The following is an 18,029-nucleotide window of genomic DNA, read 5'->3' as shown; positions in this document are numbered from 1 at the left end:
CCCCCTCATTACTTCGGAAACAAGATTTACCGATGGCCACAATAACGGCAATAACGACAAACAAATCATCATTAGATGTCATTTCCTTGATTGATGCCAAAAACCTTTACACCTTCGTCGTGGTCGTTGTCGTTGGTCGTCGTGAGATGATAATAGTCGTAATCATAAAAGAACCCGTCGGGTGTCGTCAACAGAATATTACATGCGTGCATGCATCGTGTCATCATGCCGTAGAACGTAGCGTCGTAACATAACAGGTGGGTAGGTAGCCGCGAGGCCTGTCGTAGTTTTCGTGTCGGTGTTGGTATCCATCAGTGTCGAGCAGAAACTCGTGGTATCGGTTGGTATCGGGGTCATCGACAACAAACCATTCAATCGAATCGACCCAGCAAGTAAAGCAGTACATCCATCCCACATTTTCAATCTTCTTCGAGCTTCATTTCCCAAAGCAGCTCTTGAACACCCGCTTAGCAATTCCGGGCTTCTTCTCTGGGGGAGAAGAAGCACTGACAGCCACCCCATTCGGCGCAGCCACCTTCGCCGACCCATCTTGCCAAAACATCCAGTCGAGAAGTTCGTTTCCAAACCTGCTCCTCGCATCTTGGATTTTCCAGCCGTCTCTAGTTGCCAACCTCCCCACTAGGCCCCTCCACTCGGCAATCTCGTTCTTGAACCCGCCATTCTGGCTCTCTTCTCCTCTAAAGATTTCCTCCCACCGTCTCCCATGCACAGTATATCCATACCACTCCTTTGCCCAATGCGCGCGCACAGGCACCATTTTGCCTTCGTGGTCTTTATAGCTCGTCCACTTGTCCAAGACTTTCTGTGCATAAGCTGGCCAGATATCGGCGACGTTGTGCAGACTGAGGATCTCGATCGCGCACGTTCCCAGCGCATGACCGCGTTGTGGCGCAAGAGTCACCTGTGACCCAGCCATGATGCGCATCTCGAGAGGCATGCGTTGAGGACATGTTTTGATGGCGGCATAACAGGAGAGGATCGCATCCCACCAAGCCTGTTGTACGAGGGTCAGGTCAATCTCTTTAGTTTTGGGGGGTGGTGCCGCTGTTACTGCGCCGTTGGCGGCTCCATTGGCGGTGCCATTGACATGGCCATTACCAATTCCGTTGGCTGCTCCATTGACACCCGGCTTCACTTTCGGCTGAAGTGGGAATTCGACTTCCAAATCTCTCACCCGAAGATTCTGGACACCCCTCTGAAAGTGTAATGCATCAGGAACCCAAGTCTTGATGACCTTCCCACTCAGACCGACGTCATCCAAGTTCTTCATCGACAGCCAGGTGAGCAGCTTCGTCTGCGTCTCCGGAAGTGCCTCGGTCAATTTCAGCAGGATTGTCGCGTCTTGCGCGATTTGGACCATGAAAGTGCCAAAAACCTGCAAGATGGTCTTTGCGCTGCTCGGATAGGTCACTGCATTGGATGTATCGAGTGTCTTGTGCCAGGTGTTGACCCAGACTTCACTTGAATAAGGAAACCAGAACCACTCGGCGTAGTCGGTTGTCGTAGCGCGAGTTTCGAAATCTCGTTGAATCTCGGCTTTTCGTTCTGCGCTCAAGGGATTCTTCGCCCGCAAAGGGGCAGGAATGGCCGAATCTGGCATACCTGGTGGAGGAGGAATCGCTTCGATGACAGGAAGTTTGCGGGGTTCCATAAGAGCACACGACAGCGGGTCCAGCTCGAGGACGAGATGGGTGACGATGCCGATAAGACCGAAACAGCCTGCAGCGGCTCTGAGAATGTCGGGAGTAGACATGTCAATTTTGCGGAGCACGCCGTTGACGTCGACATATTCCATACAACGGACGAGATCGGAGATGGTTGGATTTTGAATACCACCACCATGGCTGGAAATGGTCGGTTAGTATGGCTGCTTCATCACCAAAACTTTGGCAGGGGAAACAAACCAAATCGTGGCATTGCTTCCTCCCATTGTGATTTCAACTTCCACAATATTCATTGGCATGGTAACTTTGCCAGTGTCAATGCACCATCTGCGAAGCTGCTCGTTGGTTGTCGATGTCCCGACTCGAACATACTTCTTGCCGCCGGTGAGCTGAGGACCTCTGACATAGGTGTAATCGACGACCACAATCGAGTTGAGGTCCTTCGCTCGAGGTTGGAAGATATCAGTCGGCAGGGATGTGAGATTCGGCAGGATCGAAGCGTCGATAAGCCCCAGCGTTGAAATCAGGATGTCTCCATTATTCTCGCTACCTTTCTTGTTGGATCGACCAAAGACCGGGGACCATGAATGACCTGGGGCGCAGTTCAGTAAGCAGACACGGCTGCAGTAGTCCATGCTTGGAGCTGACGGGGGACTTACGAAACCCAGAGGCACGAACACCCATGTTCTGCTTCTTCGCAAATTTGATGATATCGCACACATCTTGAGCAGTGTTGGGCACACATGTCAGTGCCGGGGTATTTTCCACCGTGCGGCCGTGGTTGAGAAACTCGAGGTTCTTGTACGTCTGTGAAGGCTTGGTGAGCGGCGATCACTGGGGCGAACGGCATGTTAGGACCATACCGGAATATACAGTGCGCGTCTGGGGTCTTTCAGAGATGGGAAGAGCTTTGCAAACAACCCTCGAATGCGAGAAGGGATGCTCGTTGGAGCTGCCTTCAACAAGTTGATCGGTTCGGAGAGGATGTTTGGCCCGTCAGGGATGGCAGCAGCAAGACCCCCTCGACGTATATCCCGCTTGAATACTGGGCCTTTGTCCGCAGTAGCCTGAGTGTATCGTTGACCGGCTTCTTTGGCGTCAATCTTGCCGTCGACAAAGTCGTTGAAGATTTCCTGCACGTCGTCGTCATAGTCGCCGATGATTTTCTCATAGGTGAAATCTTTATCGGTCTGTTTGAAAGTATGCAGAAACCGGCGGACGAACTGCTCTTCGTCCACCTCGACTTTTGGATCAAACCAGTCGTCTATCAGCTCCACGAAGCCTGGGAGTTCGTTGCTGTCGACCTTCTTTCTGAGGCCCAAGATACAGTCGGTGACAGATGCCAGAGAATCGTGTTGGTGGTCGCCATGGTCGAAGTCTAGATTATTAGCCATTGGGGCATTTTTCTCCAATTTCTATGTAAGAATAGCAAAGGAAAGGAAAACGCAGGCAATAAAAGCAATGAAATGGATCAAAATGAGAGCTGTTTGACCAAGGTGAGCTGGCCCATGATGAAACTGGCGGTCACGATCAGCTTGCCTTTTTTTCTTTTCTCGAGGCGGGGCTTGCGTCTGCCTTGCCGGGAGTGCTACAGTGACTACCGAGTAGAAGTCCGGAGACGATGCAGAGCCGTTCATGCGGAAAGCTGCAGGCGGAGGCTGAGAGGTTGGCGGATACACGACACCAGTCAGAGACGGCCAGATGTAAGAACGGCGGGTGCTGCGTTGTCACTCTGACTGGAAAAAGATGCTGAGGGTGACGATCGCTTAATGCGAATCCGGGAAATTAACCTGACAGTGACATGGAGACAACGTGGTCGGCCAAGTCGGTCTCGCTTGTCTATCTCTTTTTGACAAGGAGGCAGTTATCGCCAATGGCCTGAAGGCCCAGAGATTCGGGCAACGAGACAGAGTTTAGTTTAGTTGGGTAGACCGAGGCGGCCTTTATGTACGTCTCATGTCGCTTGTGCGTTGGCCTTTGGAACAGACTCCCGAGATGCGTCTGACCCGCATCAACTCCAATAGGCATGTCGCGCCATGGCGGACGAAGATGGCACGGAGAGGGTCCAGTTTGGAATGATGCAGGAGGCGTTGGCAGAGCTGAGATTGAAACATGCAATATGGGCGTCAGCTGGATTTGAAACCGGAAGAGGTCGAAGTGAGAAGTGAGAAGTGAAATGAAAGTGAGGTGAAAATGAAGTCAAAAAGAGAGAGAAATGAAATCTTGGCTCGCGATGAAATTGAGGGCGCGGGCGCAGTTACGCGACATTTACTGTGCGTAAGTATAGCTAGAGAGCATCTTGGGGGGGAGTTAAGGGCGTTAGGGGCGCCAGGAAAGTCATTAGTGGTGCTTAGAGGTGCCAAGCAGACTAACTACACACCTACAGCGACCCCAGGTACCCTAATATCCCTAGGCAGCTGCTAAGTAAGGGCCCTTAGCCAGTTGGGGGCTACTTCTAGGTAGCTGCGTAACCCAAGTTCTCGGGTCCCGTACGGACTTGGTATAGATCGTGTTATGTCCTCATTGGGCCACGAAGAGATCTCGATGGTCTTCCGTGCTCAACATTGAGCCTCATCAGAAAGAAATGGTATCTCAACTACCTTCCTTAGTTCAAGATGACTCTCCATGGACTAGTTCGTTCACGCTCACAGTCAAGCATTGTCAAAAGCAGCATTGGTAGCATAGCAGTGCAGCCTCCCTCCATGTCACCTTCGTCTATCCAAAGTCTCTCATAGCACCAGCCACACCTTTCACAGAGAGTTCTCGAGCTCAACAGCCTCCTTCAACATCTCCTCCCACTTGGCCACTTCCTCCTTGGTCGGTCTAGGTAGTGGCCGCCGGGTGTAGCCCCCATATCCAAAGTATGACTGCATCGCACTCTTGGTGCCCGTGATGCCGCCAGCGATCACTCCCCAATCGCCTCGCGCTACAACTGCTTGCAGCTTCTGAGCTTCCTCCACCTTTCCCTGTGCATACAGGTCGTAGACCTTCACACAAGCCTTGGGCACAACGTTCCCTAGCCCAGTTATAATCCCTGACCCGCCCGCAATCAGGGTCTGAAGAGTGAAGTCCGCCGAGCCACCCATGCACATCCAGCCTGATCCGACGTCGGTGGGTGTGGCGGCATTGACCGCATGAGCAATCCGGTTCAATTTGCCAGTGTTGCCACAAGTGAGCTTGCAGCCACGGATGTTGGGGTGCTTGGCCAACTTGATAATGGTGTCCGAGTCGAGATCCACCCCGGCTGCTGCTCCGGGATAGTTGTAGATGACGATAGGGATTGGTGAGCCATCCGCAACAGCTTGAAAGTACTCGACAAACGACTCTGGCTTGTATGCCGACTTATAGTATGAAGGGGGCAAAACCAGAGCACAATCACCGCCAGCCTGATACGCATCCCGGCAGAACTCGACCGTCTCCCGCACCGACTGAGCTCCACAACCAACGACAATGGGCATATCTGAGAAGCCAGCTTCGTCCAGCGCTTTGCGGGTCGTGCTCGTCACCAGTATCCGCTCCTCCCTGGTGAGATGTACTGCTTCTCCATTCGACCCTTGACAGGTAATGCTAGAGAGACCAGCTTTGGCAAGTCTGACGGCGTGCTTTGCGATCGCCTTGACGTCGACATCTTCAGTTTCTGGGTCGAAGATGGTGACCATAGGCACATTGATGCCCGGTCTCAGCGGTCTCACTGTGTGGTGGCCGTTCATCTTGCAGGATTGTTTGGTGGTTGCTGGCTGTTCGTTACGGATCAGAGGGATAGAGAAGAGCAAAAGTGGACTAACAGGCGTTGAAAATTGGTTTGCCGGATTCGTGACTAACCTTCCTTACTGCTCTTCACTAGGGTTCGATAAGGGACAAAACCAACGTCTGAACAAAAACGAAAAGCCGTCACAGTTTATAAAGTGTCGACCTCGCCCGGCATTATGCCGACCACTGAGCCTGAATTCACATCCGCAACGGAGACACCTCACTCACGCCCCGCACAATCTGGAGGCGTGGGGTTGGACTCCATCACGACGGTGGGTGAGCGGCGATGGCCGTAGAGCACTGAGCATAAAAGCATCCCATAGCATCGAGACACGGGTACGAATGTCTGCCCAAGGCAACGCGGCGTATTTATCCGGGAAGTGCCAATCACGTATAGTATCCAGCTGGTGAATAATGTGATCGCCATGTGGCAAAAGTTGTGCGCGAAGCTGATGGTGCAGACCCAGGGAAATCTCAAAAGCTCGTCGCCATCGCCATCTGCCATCCTGTCCGGGATTATTGTTCTTCCGCCCCGAGCCTCGTTCGTCAGTGGGGTGAGAGATCGTTCCCCCACGCCCAGCGGCAACCCTCACACCCTCCTTTCCAAGTCGTTGACGCCTTTCGACTGGAACGGCAAGGGATTTGGGCTGATGATCCATAATTGTGGCGATCGGGAGTACATGGCGGCTGTTGACTTCCCACGAGGATGCGGGACAATGCCCTCCGTCCGAGTGTGCGTGGGGTAAATACATACCTCGAGTGCCTCCAAGTGTCAGCTGCTTCTCTATATATCAGGTCTGGCCTTGCCGCCCTTCTCTCCGCCGGCTCAACAGCTCTGCAATGGGAACACTGTCTTCGTCGTAGAACTCAACATCTTCGTCGACGCCATAATCTTTCAGTCGGTTTCCTCCAGAGTCTTGCCACCCTTCCTCTCCACTCAAAGACTCGTCATTATCCAGATCAATATAGTCGTCTTCCACTGGCTCGAGATTCTCCTCTTCGAACCGGTCGTGAAATGGTTTCCGTCTCTGAACCCCGTAATAATCCGGGCGTAGTTCGAAGTCAGCCTGCTGTCGCCGTTTGAACGCCTCCATCTGATCGTTTGGTGAGAACGCATTGTGATCGTGAACAAATGCATTGTGCACAGACTCAAGCGGCCGTTCAAGTCGGGGCATCCGGTCAGGGTCTGGTGGCGGCCATGTTGTGCCTGGGTCCTCAAAGCCGTTGGTTTCGAATACCAAGCCGCTCGACGTTGGGGTTGCAGAGAATGGCCAGAACCAAGCTAGGAAGTTTGCTGTCCCCATTCCTTGGACGATATTGTTCCAAATTCCTATGTCATAGGGAAATTCTTGTTTGACGATCTTGACTCGAATACCGTCCGGACCGTCCAAGTATCCTCCGAGAGCGCGAGCTCGACGGAGTAGCTGTTCGTGGCGCTCAATTTCCCAGCTCTCGATAGTGGTAACATTAGCCCCAAGCCCCCAGATGGTGCGAAGGAAGGTAACCGAGACGAGGAAGAGAGTTAGAGTGTTGACAATGATCAAAATGAGAAGATGGACGAGCTGGGAAGCGGAAGGACCTAAATACTGACGCATTGGGTTAGCTTTTGCCGGGCTCAAGAGTGGACAGCCATACACTAGGCAAATTGCGGTTCTCCCAGACGACACCAGCTCGTACGAACAGGAGATACTCGAGATATACCATGGCAGAGACTGCATACCACAGAAATCGCATGAAATGAGGGAGGGTGAAGTGAGACACGCAGTTGACAGTCCAGGGGCAATGATGGTCCATCTTCGGAATGCATCTGATAGTGTCAACAAGGTTCTGGGGATAGGACAGAGCACTTACCTTTTACACACTCTGCAATGATGTGACCTGGGCGGTTTGACGGCTTCGCACTTGCGGCAAAATCTATGCCTAGAAGCGAGCCTATTTCCATACGAGGACGCTTCGGTTTCTTCATCATCGTCAGGTTTCCAGCCAGCCGGTACCCGTCCGGGATTGGTCATGCAGGCCCGAGTGTAACATATCCATATGCCAATCACCAACATGTTGAAAACGATTTTGTCCCAGGAACGAAGCGGACCAGGTTCAAGACTGTAGAAAAGGTACTGCGACGAGTACGATAGAAAGGCCACCAGGGTTACAACCGCCGGCACCGCGAATCTTGCCAGCTTCTGAGGGTCCATGGCTGACACCGATAGGAGACGATGGTAGATTGTATCGTAAACGGTCAGTCAGATCGGACTGCATGGCTCTATTCGTCTGGTTGGTGGTATGCTCACAGACAAGGACGGTTCGCAACCCCCATGACAGCGAGTAGCGGGAAGTTTAGGGGAGAAACAGCAGGAGCGATAGTAATAGGAGACAGAAGATGGTGTCTATAGGCCACTCATCAAGACCGAGAAAGCCACGAAAGCCTGGTTAACATGCCAAGGCGCTAGTGTCGAATGCGCACCCACGCGTTTCTGCTCCAAGTCACCGACGCGTCGTTTCAAGTGCCTGCAACCACCACCGCCACACATCATCCATGGCGGCGACATGCCCATTCAAGCCTTGCCAGAAAATACTACTCGACTTCTCGGCTCTTCGCTCGCCCTGACTGATGCTAGATCTGTCGTCAAGGAGCTCGTTGACAACGCTCTCGACGCACGTGCAACAGCAATCAGCGTCGAGATATCGAACAACACCCTAGATGTCATCCAGGTCAAAGACAATGGCACGGGCATCGATATCCAGGATCGGCAGCTCCTCTGCAAGCGAGGCTGTACATCCAAGATTACCTCAATGGAGGACCTTGAAAGCCTTGGTGGCTCCTCTCTAGGCTTCCGAGGTGAAGCACTGGCCAGCATCGTGGAGTTAAGCCAGGCCGTGGTCATTACTACTCGAGTGGATGGCGAGGTTGTTGGGACATCCATCAAGTATGCTGCCTCGGGAATGCTCAGGTAGGTACCATGGTCAGTTTCTCCCTAGACTCACTGTATCATGACCGTTTCAGTTCATCTTCGGCCTCACATCCCGTCGGGACCACGATTCGCGTGCAGGATTTCCTCTCCAAGCTACCGGTCAGAAAGCAGACGGCGCTCAAAGAAAGCATGAAAACTTTACAAGCTATAAGACTCCTTCTTTTCTCTTTCGCTTTCGCTAGACCAGAAGTGCGTCTTTCTTTGAGAGTACTGAAAGGGAAGAATGATAAACTCAATTGGACTTATGCACCCACCTTGCCAACTTCGATGACTGAGGTAGCAACAAAGATTGTTGGAAAAGAAGTTGTCTCTGAGTGTACAGCGCACAGTATCACTCCGAGTGATTGTGATGTGGACCTTGACAATGGTTGGAAAATTAATGCTCTTTTGCTATCGACCGCCCTAGGTTCGTGTGGCCGTTTTCGATGTTTTGAGATTAGGCTGACAACGCAGGTTCTGCCAATGCTCGCAATGCTAAACAATACATTTCCATCGACGGCCGCCCTGTCAATGCGGATCGAGGCACAATACGGGAAGTGACCAAATCTTACAAGCGTCACCTCCAGAAAACGCTCCCATCGTCAGAGAGCTCGTCGGTTTCGCGGCCATTTCTCTTCATGCAGATCCAGTGCCCCTCTCAAAGCTACGACGTCAATCTAGAGCCCACCAAGGACGAGGTCCTTTTTGCCCGACCTGACCAACTTCTGTCTCTAGTAGAATTCTTATTTGGTCGAGTGTATCCGGTCCTTGAGGATCACGGCATTGATGCAGCAGCGGATGGAAGAGCCACTCCTTTGGCGCCCATTGCCACATCCAATACTAGTCGCGAAGACCGTGTCAGCCCTGAGGAGGATGGACATTCATTGAGAGATGACAACGTCTCGGTTACAGCCGATAAGGAAGAATCACTGACATGCAGATCAGCACTGCGGAACCCCTTTACAATTGCTGCAATAAATGCACAAGTCAAGCCTCGAAGGATGGAGATAACCCATGCCAACGCAACATCTGATGGAGACCCCGATACTCTACCGGATGAAGAGACGGCAGAAAGGTTTGAGAATGGTTGCTCAACCGTGACGCCCTCGAAGAACCCTTCAGAGGCTCCACAATCAGAGGATTTGGATCTGAGTACCCCGTTCTCCCCCCGACCAGGTCCTCCGGTAAGACACCCTGTCAAACAACCGAGGACGATAGAAAGAGGAGAACCGCACAATTCAGAAGTGCAGAGGCGACTGACTTCAATCTCGAACGACCGGGACAAGACTAAAGTCTCCGATCCACCAAGGAACGCTCTTGGTGTCTCGGGGACGAGAGCAGAGTCTCACCTCGACCCGTTGTCGCCTCCGCTTACCTCTCAGACGTATCGAGGCTGGGGACCAGGCCAGAAGCCTTTCAAGGTGCCACTGATACGTTCAGGTCAAGCTGCATCCTCTGTGGCAGCGCCTTTGACTCCGCCTTCAAGCCTTCGCGATTATCGTCAACTGTCACTACAGAGGGATCTCCGAGGACTTCCTGTAGTGTCTGACGAGCACGGCAGTGATTCTGACCAGCATTCACAAGTGAGAAGTACCGAATCTAGTCGAAGGGGGTCCCCAGCAAATCACTTTCTGCAGCCTAACGCTGAATTGGAGGATATCATGGATTTCGAGTACAGAAAGAAAGCCGCAATAGCTCATCAGAAAAGGACCAACGGGAGTCTCACTGCGGCTTCTCTCAAGAAAGGGGTTGTCAGACCAGCCCAACGCGAGTCATCTCCTGCGTCGTCATCGCTTTCCACCGCGATGGAGTCAACAGAGAGCGCAAGCGTTGGAGATTATGGTGCGAAATTTGGCAACACAGGGTCAGGGGTCTCGATGCCGCTGACATCGAACCCCCATCGGAACCGCTACCTGAAGGCATTGAAGGACTTGTCACATTCCCATCCGCGGCCCGGACCTCGGCTCCGTGAAACTGACGAGCAGAGAAACTTAGCAGATACAGCCATATTAGACAATGATTTGGGCAAGTCCAAGCTTGCCGCCGACGACCCACGGGCTTATTTAATGAAAATTCAACAACGACACAAAAATGGGAATAGCAAAATCCACCGAACAAAGTCGTCCAAGTTGCCGCTCGAAGCGATCCCCGCGGATTCGACGACCTGCAATGTTGTGCTGACCTTGAATGATTTCAGAGACAGCAAAGACGTATATAAACAACTCCAGGCTTTGAGCTCTTGTGATCCCTACCCGAGCTCTGGCCGAACACAATACATAGATTTCGACGACTGCGCATCGATAGACGAAGAATGGCGACGTGTGCTACAAAAGATGGTCAAGACAAAGTTTCGCTACAAAACAGAAGATGGGGTGGAGAGGGTTCCGGAAGATCTGGTTATTGTGGTGACGAAAATCGCTGAAGAGTAGAGTGACAAAGGCCACTGTCTTTGTTTTCATGGGTTTCAAGTGGTGAGCGATCTAGAGGATTGTGTCCCAACGCTCAGATTTGACGGTAGATGGCGTTTTGTTTTGATATCTGAGCAGCTATGTTTTGTTGTCAGCGTTTGAAATTTGTTCCAGGCGGTGGAAACGAGGTATGTGTGTGGTTTGTGGCGTGTAAGATGGCAAAAGTTACCTCATACTGTATACCTATCCAGACACCTTGGTTCTCACACCTTGCCGCAGAGTTGCCATGTGAAGATGAACTGCAAATCCTCTGTGTGCCTATCGACTCTTTCACTCCCTTCCTGGCTCTCTTTCTCCATTCCTCCCTGCCCTTCCCGGGCTCCACCTCCTTTCGACCCCAGTCCGTTCTATTCCGCCAGGATACCAGCCGACCCTTTCATCTCCCACCATCTCTCCCTTGATCTCCCTCACGCCGTCGTAGCCTCCTTCGTCTCTACAGCCTTCGCTTCCGCTTCCGCCTCCTCCCTCACCCTCGCCAACACCTCCACAGCCTCCTCAGCCCGCTCCACCGGCACGAACAGATGGTCATGATAGAACCCGCTGACGGGGTTGACGCTGATGCCGCACCGCGCGAGCCTGGTCGCCAGCACGGCCATGAACCCGATGGCCGCGAGCGACGAGTGCACCGCGCACGTGATCATCCGGCAAGGGTAGGTGTAGCCGTACGCGGACGTGTGGGTGGATTCGGGGACGTTGTGCCTCTGCGCCGTCGAGAGGGGGATCACCAAGGTGATGGTATCCTCGGCGCCGCTGCTGTTTCCGGTCTGTTGCGGTTCGCGGAAGAACAGGCAGATGTCTCCCAGCGGGACGGGGAGGAGGGAGTCGATGTCGCGGGACTTCTCGGCCGGGACGGGCACGGTCGCAAAGACATATGTCTCCGGATGCAGCGTCGTGCGCAAGCTGGAGAGGAGGCGCGGGAGGGATGTTTCGCCGCTGTCCATTTTCACTCACACCCACGCATACAAACACACGCACACCAGAGAGAAAAAGAGATGGAGAGACAGATAGAGGAGACCCGATCGCCTCTGATTTCTTATTACCGATGCCCTCTTTTTTTTCCCTATCCTCCTCCTTGCCTTTGCCTTTCCTTTCCTCTTTCTCGTTTCTCGTTTCTCGTTTCTCGTTTCTCTTCCTCTGGCACCCTCGCTCTGCTATGTCAAATTATTCCGTTGCAAGACGTCTTATGTTTCAACAGGGGCAAGTGGATATTCTGTCAGGGAGAGATTAGTCATGATCCAACCCGTTGCCAGGCCTGTCAAGCCAATAGGGGCTCTGAATGAATACCTACTCACGTGAGATAACGCCGTCGTTCACGCGATGGTCGTGGTCATTTGGTGCTTTGGGGGAAGGACCCGGAAAGACACTCTTTTAGGTTACTGGTAAAGTATAAAGGTAGGGAGGGCACTAAGGAACTAGAGGGTCCGGGGTATCTACTTGTAGGGTATATATATCTGAGGGGTGAGGCGGGGAAGGGAAATGACCCAAGTAAGACTACTTTCTATCCCGACAGTACAGCCTTGAGCCAAAAGTCATGTCCTTACTTGTTTCGCTGGGGATTCTTTATGATACTCTGCTATTGCTGCTCCTGCTACTACCATTACTTACTATTCATGTCTCGATAGCTGAGCGTACATTGCTTGTACTCTCGGTAGACACTCTATCGCGTGTCCTTGTCTCACAATTCGCTAGAAACGGTGATAATGATACAGAATAACTAATCAGGAGACATCGGCCGGCTCTTTTCCCCAGCCTGTTCCCTTTTAGTAATTTCGAGATAACTTTTCTCTCCCCAGTATGTTACGGTACGCCCCTCCCAGAAACTTCATAGCATCATAGCAAGTCCACGGGTAGGTAGGTAACTGGCTTGCCCCGCCCGCATCACCTCTCACCCCAGTCCATTCGACACTGGCACTCGTAGTCCTCTGGCATCGGTCGCTGGCCCATCCCGTACCCACCGCCGTACACGTTCTCAGCCGCCATACGCAGCCTCATGGGCATGAAGCCGTCTTTGTAGTGCTCGACAATGTCGTGCTTCTCGACGGCGAATTCGATGTTGAAGTGCTCGTCCTCGACGGCCATACGCACGCACGCGCTCTCCTTGTCCTCGTTCCACCATCGGGGCAACATCCCCGCCGCTTTGGCACGAGTGAGGAAGTCGCGGAAGACGGGGAGCGCGGGTTGCTGGCCGTAGATGCCGTGGTAGTGCCTGCCGTAGGCGTAGTCGTCGTCGCAGCGCAGGCGGAACGAGTCGATCAACATCTCGTACGTCTTGGTTTCGGTGTCGAATTCTTGGAAGAAGTTCGCCATGCCAGGGTGAGGAGGGCGGCGGGGTCCCGTCCGGGGGTTGGAGTTGGTGCTGCCATTGCTAGCACCTGCTTCTGCACCTGTACCTGTACCTGTACCTGGTCGTCGACAAGCGGTTTTGTGTTGTGGCCAGTGGAATGTCTGACACTCTATCTAGCTACCGGTGAGCGATGGGCTAACAAGAGAGGAGATGACAAACCTTTGGAGCAATAGGTCATCTTCTGACAGCGGCTACATCTCTTCAAGGCCGAGCTGGTGGGCAAATCGGCCTCAGCCTTGTTGCAGGCTGCGCAGACACGCGGCTCGGCCGGTGGATTGGTAGAGTCTGCCATGTGGTTTTAGTATTGAGTTTTGCTTGCCGCGTGGATATGGTGGGTACGTATGGACGTTTGTAGGAAGCTAAAGTGTTAGGTTCGTGGGGAACGAGAATGCGTCTGCGCGTACAAGTACACTGCGTACGAGCGAGGTACAGTAGCACGTGCCCGCCAAGTGAACAAAAGCAGCAACGCCAGTAGCAAGCAACCTGAAGACTGTTTATTGTTCCATATTAGACCAACAATGATGCCCCCCAGGCTATTCAATATTACCACAGTTCCAGCATCAGAGTATGAGTCCACATCCACTCATTCGGGAACGGGACTAGAATTCGATCATCCCACACATTCCAATCGTCCTCAAACCGGTGCAGAAGAGAGCATCACGGAGGGGTCTGTTGCCCACGCTGCAATAAGCCTTTGGCGACGGGATTGAGCGGAACTCGTCGATGTATCTTTCGATTTTGGCTGAGACCGCTTCCTTCCCGTCGTGGTGCAGAGAAGGCCACATCTCTTGCAGAGTGGTGGTCCCCGTCACCCGTTCCATGATGATGTAGCATTTACTGCTCAACCCGTCCTGAAGAGCGCGTGGACCTTTGGGATTCGGCAAGCACGACGACGGTAATGTCTCGGCCGCCGCATAGAATGGTAGGTTTATCACCGCATGGGGCCTAGCTAGGAGCCTAGGACAAGAGAGGGAGAGGGAGAACTAACACAGTCACGGTCGAAGTGGCTGGAGGTGGCTGCCAGTGTCTAGGGCGATACAGGATAACTATAGGTGGAAGACGAAGTGAAGCAAAATGCGGTCACTGCGCCCAACCCAACCCAACCTGCGGTGTTAGGAGACACAATCACACACATCCAATACTAGCAACTCTCTAGCTTGACTGTCACCGATCTACTGTATAGGAGAGCAACATCTCGAACTCCTCCTGCCAACCCGACCAACTCTACCTACCCCGCCAAATCCTCCGGCTTGACCATCCCGCGCTTCACCATCTCGGCGAGCACGGGCGTACCGTCGCCATAGAGTGTCATCGACTTGACCTTGAACCCCTTTGGGCCACTCGGATCCTTGACGCAATTGAAGAGGAACGCGCCCGGCACGACCACATCCCACCGCCGCCCGGACAGATCCTCCTTGGTCTTCTCGCCCGGCGCGGCGAGGTTGGCAAAGACGTGCGCCACGCCCATCATCTCCCACCCGCTTCCATCACCACGCTCGTACACGCAGCAGTACCGCGGCTGGTGGAGGTGTTCCGTGAAGGGCGCGTAGCCCGCCAGCCAGCCCTGCCACGACGCCTCGCCGGGCGGAAAAACCGTGCCGTCGGCCTTGGTGAAGACAAAGTCGTCGGTGTGGTAGCCCGTGTAGGGCCCCGTCTTCATGTCGCCCTGGTCAAAGGCCTCTTGGTGGTCGAAGAGGAAGTCGAGGACCGGGTGCTCGCGGAAGCTCTGGCTTTTGTCCGGGCTGTCGATGTGGACGACGTAGGCGGAAACGGTGGGTTTGGACATTTTTTGCCAGATGGTGTCAACAAGCCAAAAAATAGACGCGGTCTCTGAGGGATGGTTTGAGTTTGAGATGAGAGAATATTGTTACCGGGCGGTAGCCACGAGATGAGGTGAGGTGAGATGGTCTTTGTAGCAGGCGTATATCCAGGTAGGAAGGCAACTGCTCAGCCGACCGAGAGCAGATGTATCATGAGAATAAATGTCACAGATATGTACCTACATACTTATATGCATACCTCTCCTCGTATCACTCTCCTTTGTTTTCCCCCCTCAGCCGCACCATTTCATTTCAGCCGTACTCACCTCTGTCCTCTGTACACCTCAAGCCTTGACTCCTCAGCCGCACGCCGCACGCTGCACGCCGGACACCCGTCCAGACCACGTGGAACAGGCCTTGACGAGCCACAACCAAACCGCATCCCGCATTCGTCGCTTCTCGCGTACGCAAGGACCGTGGCGGGCTGAAGTGGAACAAAACACAACAGCCACACCCAACAAACTGGCTCTGAGGATGATGGCGCCGCTCAAAACGCCATAGGTCGTCTTAGGCGCTGTGGCGTACCGCTCAGTCGGGGACTTGCACCGCGACATCGCCGTTCTTTGTTCCCCTCGTATCGACTATGCAACCCGTACCTCGTACTCGGTTACCGATACAGTAGTCTGGACGTTCTGGACGTCGGAGGAGTGAGAGAAAAAGGAATTCCGTTCCGAGGGACACAAATTCAAGGACAAACGAGTCCAATTTGAGTAGAAACCTATTAAATTTTCGCCGCTCGCTCACTCACTCCGATCTCCATAAAGTCAGTCGAGTCGGTGACATGACGCTGGTACATAAACTAGATAACCCGAATCCGTTTGCCAGAGATGTTGTCACCATTCGAATCCAACCAGGAAGCTTGGAATATCCCCAATCCTATCCTGGTGTAATATCTCGCCTCCTCCACGACACAACCTTCCTTACAAGCAATCTCCTCCACCAACAGGGTGATATGTTGCGGTCCATCACCTGCTTTTGGATCGATTTCTTCAGGCTTGGATGGACGTGGGAGGAGGCCCGTGGCCGAGGCAATGATCACCGCGTGGACGACATCACCCCGGCTGCTGCGTCTGTCGGAGCTGCACCCGTCGAAGCTCAACGCGCCGACAATCTTGTTGTCATCCCTGACACCAATCCACGCGTCCTCGTGATTGGCATCGTCTAGTGAAAATCCCTGCTTTTTGCAGAGTTTCGCCTCGAGTTGGCAATGCTTTTGCTGAGAAACATGGATATATTTCGCGTATTCATCCACTTCTTTATAGTCAAGTTCGATTTTTTCCTCGCTGAACCCTGGGGCGAGGTCGACATAGTCAATTTGTCCTTGGCGGCTCATCCAAGACCAAGAAGGAACGGGCTGTTTGGGATTTTCGAAGTCAATTTTCGTCAAAGGTTCCGCTCCACGTTTCCAGAGCAGAGTTTCATGAAGACGGGCGCGCAGGACACCGAACAGGCTGATGCTCTTGTAGTGCAATGCCAGTCTGTATTCGAGGCCTAGAATGGCAATGGGCATGTCTTCCTCGTGGGTGAGGTTGCGGCGTGAATACTGTCTGTAGGTTTCTTTCACGAGCCCGGTCGAGTAGTCGTGATCGCCCGGAAAGTCAGAACGAGCATAGATGTCGACGTGGCTTGTCAGTACGTCAGTGAGATGATCCGATAGCAGTATCGACGTTATCGCGTACGTACGTGACAGGAGCTTCTTGACTCTCGCAGACGATGGAATTCTCACACTCCCAGTACGTCTGCTGTTTGGTGAAATAGATCGAGTGACATGCCAAAGCACGCTCCTGAAAAGTCCATCCACGCGTGTTCCACGGTGCATCCAACACGTCATGAGCAAAGTCTGCACGTTTGTTCACGATTCGAAGCGAAGGCTCCTCAGTCCCGTCAGGTAAAGTCAACGGTGTTCCAGTCTCGGCAGAAGGAAGAAAGTTGCCATCATTGTTCGAGTCTGATACAGCGGCAATGACACAGAATGCATTGCTGAAGATGAGCTCCATTCGGCTGCACTCCTGGAACAGCTCTTCGGGGTTGGCTTGATCTATACAGATACCATCGATCCAGAGGTATTGCATCCCGAGCCTTCGAGTGACTATGGCTGCGTTTTGAAACTTGACAGGCAAGGCGTCGAAATCGATGTCGGTGATGACATTACCACTCCAGAATCTGTCGACTTCTTTCCTCTCTCTCGCGTTCCATCGGTGGGAGAGTGCAACGTAGGTTTTCCCGCCTTCGTGCTGAACAAGTCGCATCGCGTTCACATCAATCAACTTCAGTGGCGCGGGGGGCATGCGTTCGTTGGTACCTGCGCGTAGCCTCCGCGGCTGATCTGACAGACGGGGTAGTACATGGCTGTGGTTGCGATGGCATTCATCTATCCAACTGTTGAGTAATTGGAAATAAATCCAGCTGCCCACTCGCGGAATGACTGTATGAAACAACTCAGCTGTATGCACGTCTCGGCGGGAGAACTGTTACCCACCTATTGGGCGATCGTTCTCATCTTCACACTCACGAGCCAGCACGTTGCATAGACCACAGCCACTCTCGAGGTCGCCTGCGGTTGTGGGATTGATTCCAGCCATGGAGCGTATCAATTTGATCACTGGGATGGACTTGCATGGCTCACACAACGTTGTGTGCTGAAAGAATCCTGTGATTGCCTCAAAAGTCGGTGGCCGTGATGCCCATACGGCTCTGTTCTCCCATTGTCGACACTGCTGCAGCTCTGTCTCATCCATGTTTTGTGGTATCATCTCCCTGTTCAAGGCCCATTCATCCCGCTTCTCTAGGATCTGGCGCCTTTGTCCAATCATGTTTATGACAGTGTCCCTGTCATTTTGGCGGCGCTCATTTAGCACAAGTCGTAGCCTCTTCTGTAGGTCGTTGTATATCCTTTGGTATTTATGACCCCCAATCCTAGAAGGGGTCTCGTCGAATTGAAGGAATCGCTGTAATCTCGTCGATTAGTTCCAAGGCAAGAACCATATCGAGCCACTACCAGCTAGGATCAGGGG

General features: G+C 53.0%; 8 protein-coding genes across 8 annotated transcripts; 1 reads left to right on the top strand and 7 right to left on the bottom strand.

Annotated features, from left to right (window-relative positions):
• Nucleotides 1-436: 436 nt before the first annotated feature.
• Nucleotides 437-3,079, bottom strand: AYO20_05488 (hypothetical protein; the record flags this gene model as incomplete). The annotated part of the gene is made up of 4 exons (XM_022643782.1): nucleotides 437-1,865; nucleotides 1,926-2,277; nucleotides 2,345-2,492; nucleotides 2,549-3,079. The coding sequence occupies 4 exons, from the start codon at nucleotides 3,077-3,079 to the stop codon at nucleotides 437-439; spliced, it is 2,460 nt and encodes an 819-aa protein (XP_022500246.1).
• A 1,356-nt stretch (nucleotides 3,080-4,435) lies between these two features.
• Nucleotides 4,436-5,395, bottom strand: AYO20_05487 (hypothetical protein; the record flags this gene model as incomplete). Its single annotated transcript, XM_022643781.1, has 1 exon — nucleotides 4,436-5,395. The coding sequence occupies one exon, from the start codon at nucleotides 5,393-5,395 to the stop codon at nucleotides 4,436-4,438; it is 960 nt and encodes a 319-aa protein (XP_022500245.1).
• Nucleotides 5,396-6,226: 831 nt separating this feature from the next.
• Nucleotides 6,227-7,030, bottom strand: AYO20_05486 (hypothetical protein; the record flags this gene model as incomplete). Its single annotated transcript, XM_022643780.1, has 1 exon — nucleotides 6,227-7,030. The coding sequence occupies one exon, from the start codon at nucleotides 7,028-7,030 to the stop codon at nucleotides 6,227-6,229; it is 804 nt and encodes a 267-aa protein (XP_022500244.1).
• Nucleotides 7,031-7,979: 949 nt separating this feature from the next.
• Nucleotides 7,980-10,812, top strand: AYO20_05485 (hypothetical protein; the record flags this gene model as incomplete). Its single annotated transcript, XM_022643779.1, has 3 exons — nucleotides 7,980-8,383; nucleotides 8,437-8,503; nucleotides 8,845-10,812. 3 exons carry the CDS (start codon nucleotides 7,980-7,982, stop codon nucleotides 10,810-10,812), a joined length of 2,439 nt encoding a protein of 812 aa, XP_022500243.1.
• A 446-nt stretch (nucleotides 10,813-11,258) lies between these two features.
• AYO20_05484 (hypothetical protein) lies at nucleotides 11,259-11,792 on the bottom strand (the record flags this gene model as incomplete). The annotated part of the gene is made up of 1 exon (XM_022643778.1): nucleotides 11,259-11,792. One exon carries the CDS (start codon nucleotides 11,790-11,792, stop codon nucleotides 11,259-11,261), a length of 534 nt encoding a protein of 177 aa, XP_022500242.1.
• A 937-nt stretch (nucleotides 11,793-12,729) lies between these two features.
• On the bottom strand, nucleotides 12,730-13,158 carry AYO20_05483 (hypothetical protein; the record flags this gene model as incomplete). Its single annotated transcript, XM_022643777.1, has 1 exon — nucleotides 12,730-13,158. The coding sequence occupies one exon, from the start codon at nucleotides 13,156-13,158 to the stop codon at nucleotides 12,730-12,732; it is 429 nt and encodes a 142-aa protein (XP_022500241.1).
• A 636-nt stretch (nucleotides 13,159-13,794) lies between these two features.
• On the bottom strand, nucleotides 13,795-14,981 carry AYO20_05482 (hypothetical protein; the record flags this gene model as incomplete). The annotated part of the gene is made up of 2 exons (XM_022643776.1): nucleotides 13,795-14,152; nucleotides 14,428-14,981. 2 exons carry the CDS (start codon nucleotides 14,979-14,981, stop codon nucleotides 13,795-13,797), a joined length of 912 nt encoding a protein of 303 aa, XP_022500240.1.
• Nucleotides 14,982-15,814: 833 nt separating this feature from the next.
• Nucleotides 15,815-17,597, bottom strand: AYO20_05481 (hypothetical protein; the record flags this gene model as incomplete). The annotated part of the gene is made up of 3 exons (XM_022643775.1): nucleotides 15,815-16,640; nucleotides 16,699-17,341; nucleotides 17,528-17,597. 3 exons carry the CDS (start codon nucleotides 17,595-17,597, stop codon nucleotides 15,815-15,817), a joined length of 1,539 nt encoding a protein of 512 aa, XP_022500239.1.
• Nucleotides 17,598-18,029: the final 432 nt, after the last annotated feature.

Source organism: Fonsecaea nubica, assembly GCF_001646965.1.
Source record: "Fonsecaea nubica strain CBS 269.64 chromosome Unknown Scaff32, whole genome shotgun sequence".
Classification (NCBI taxonomy): domain Eukaryota; kingdom Fungi; phylum Ascomycota; class Eurotiomycetes; order Chaetothyriales; family Herpotrichiellaceae; genus Fonsecaea; species Fonsecaea nubica.
The sequence above is the reverse complement of the archived record's forward strand: the minus strand, read 5'-3'. Positions and strand labels throughout refer to the sequence as shown.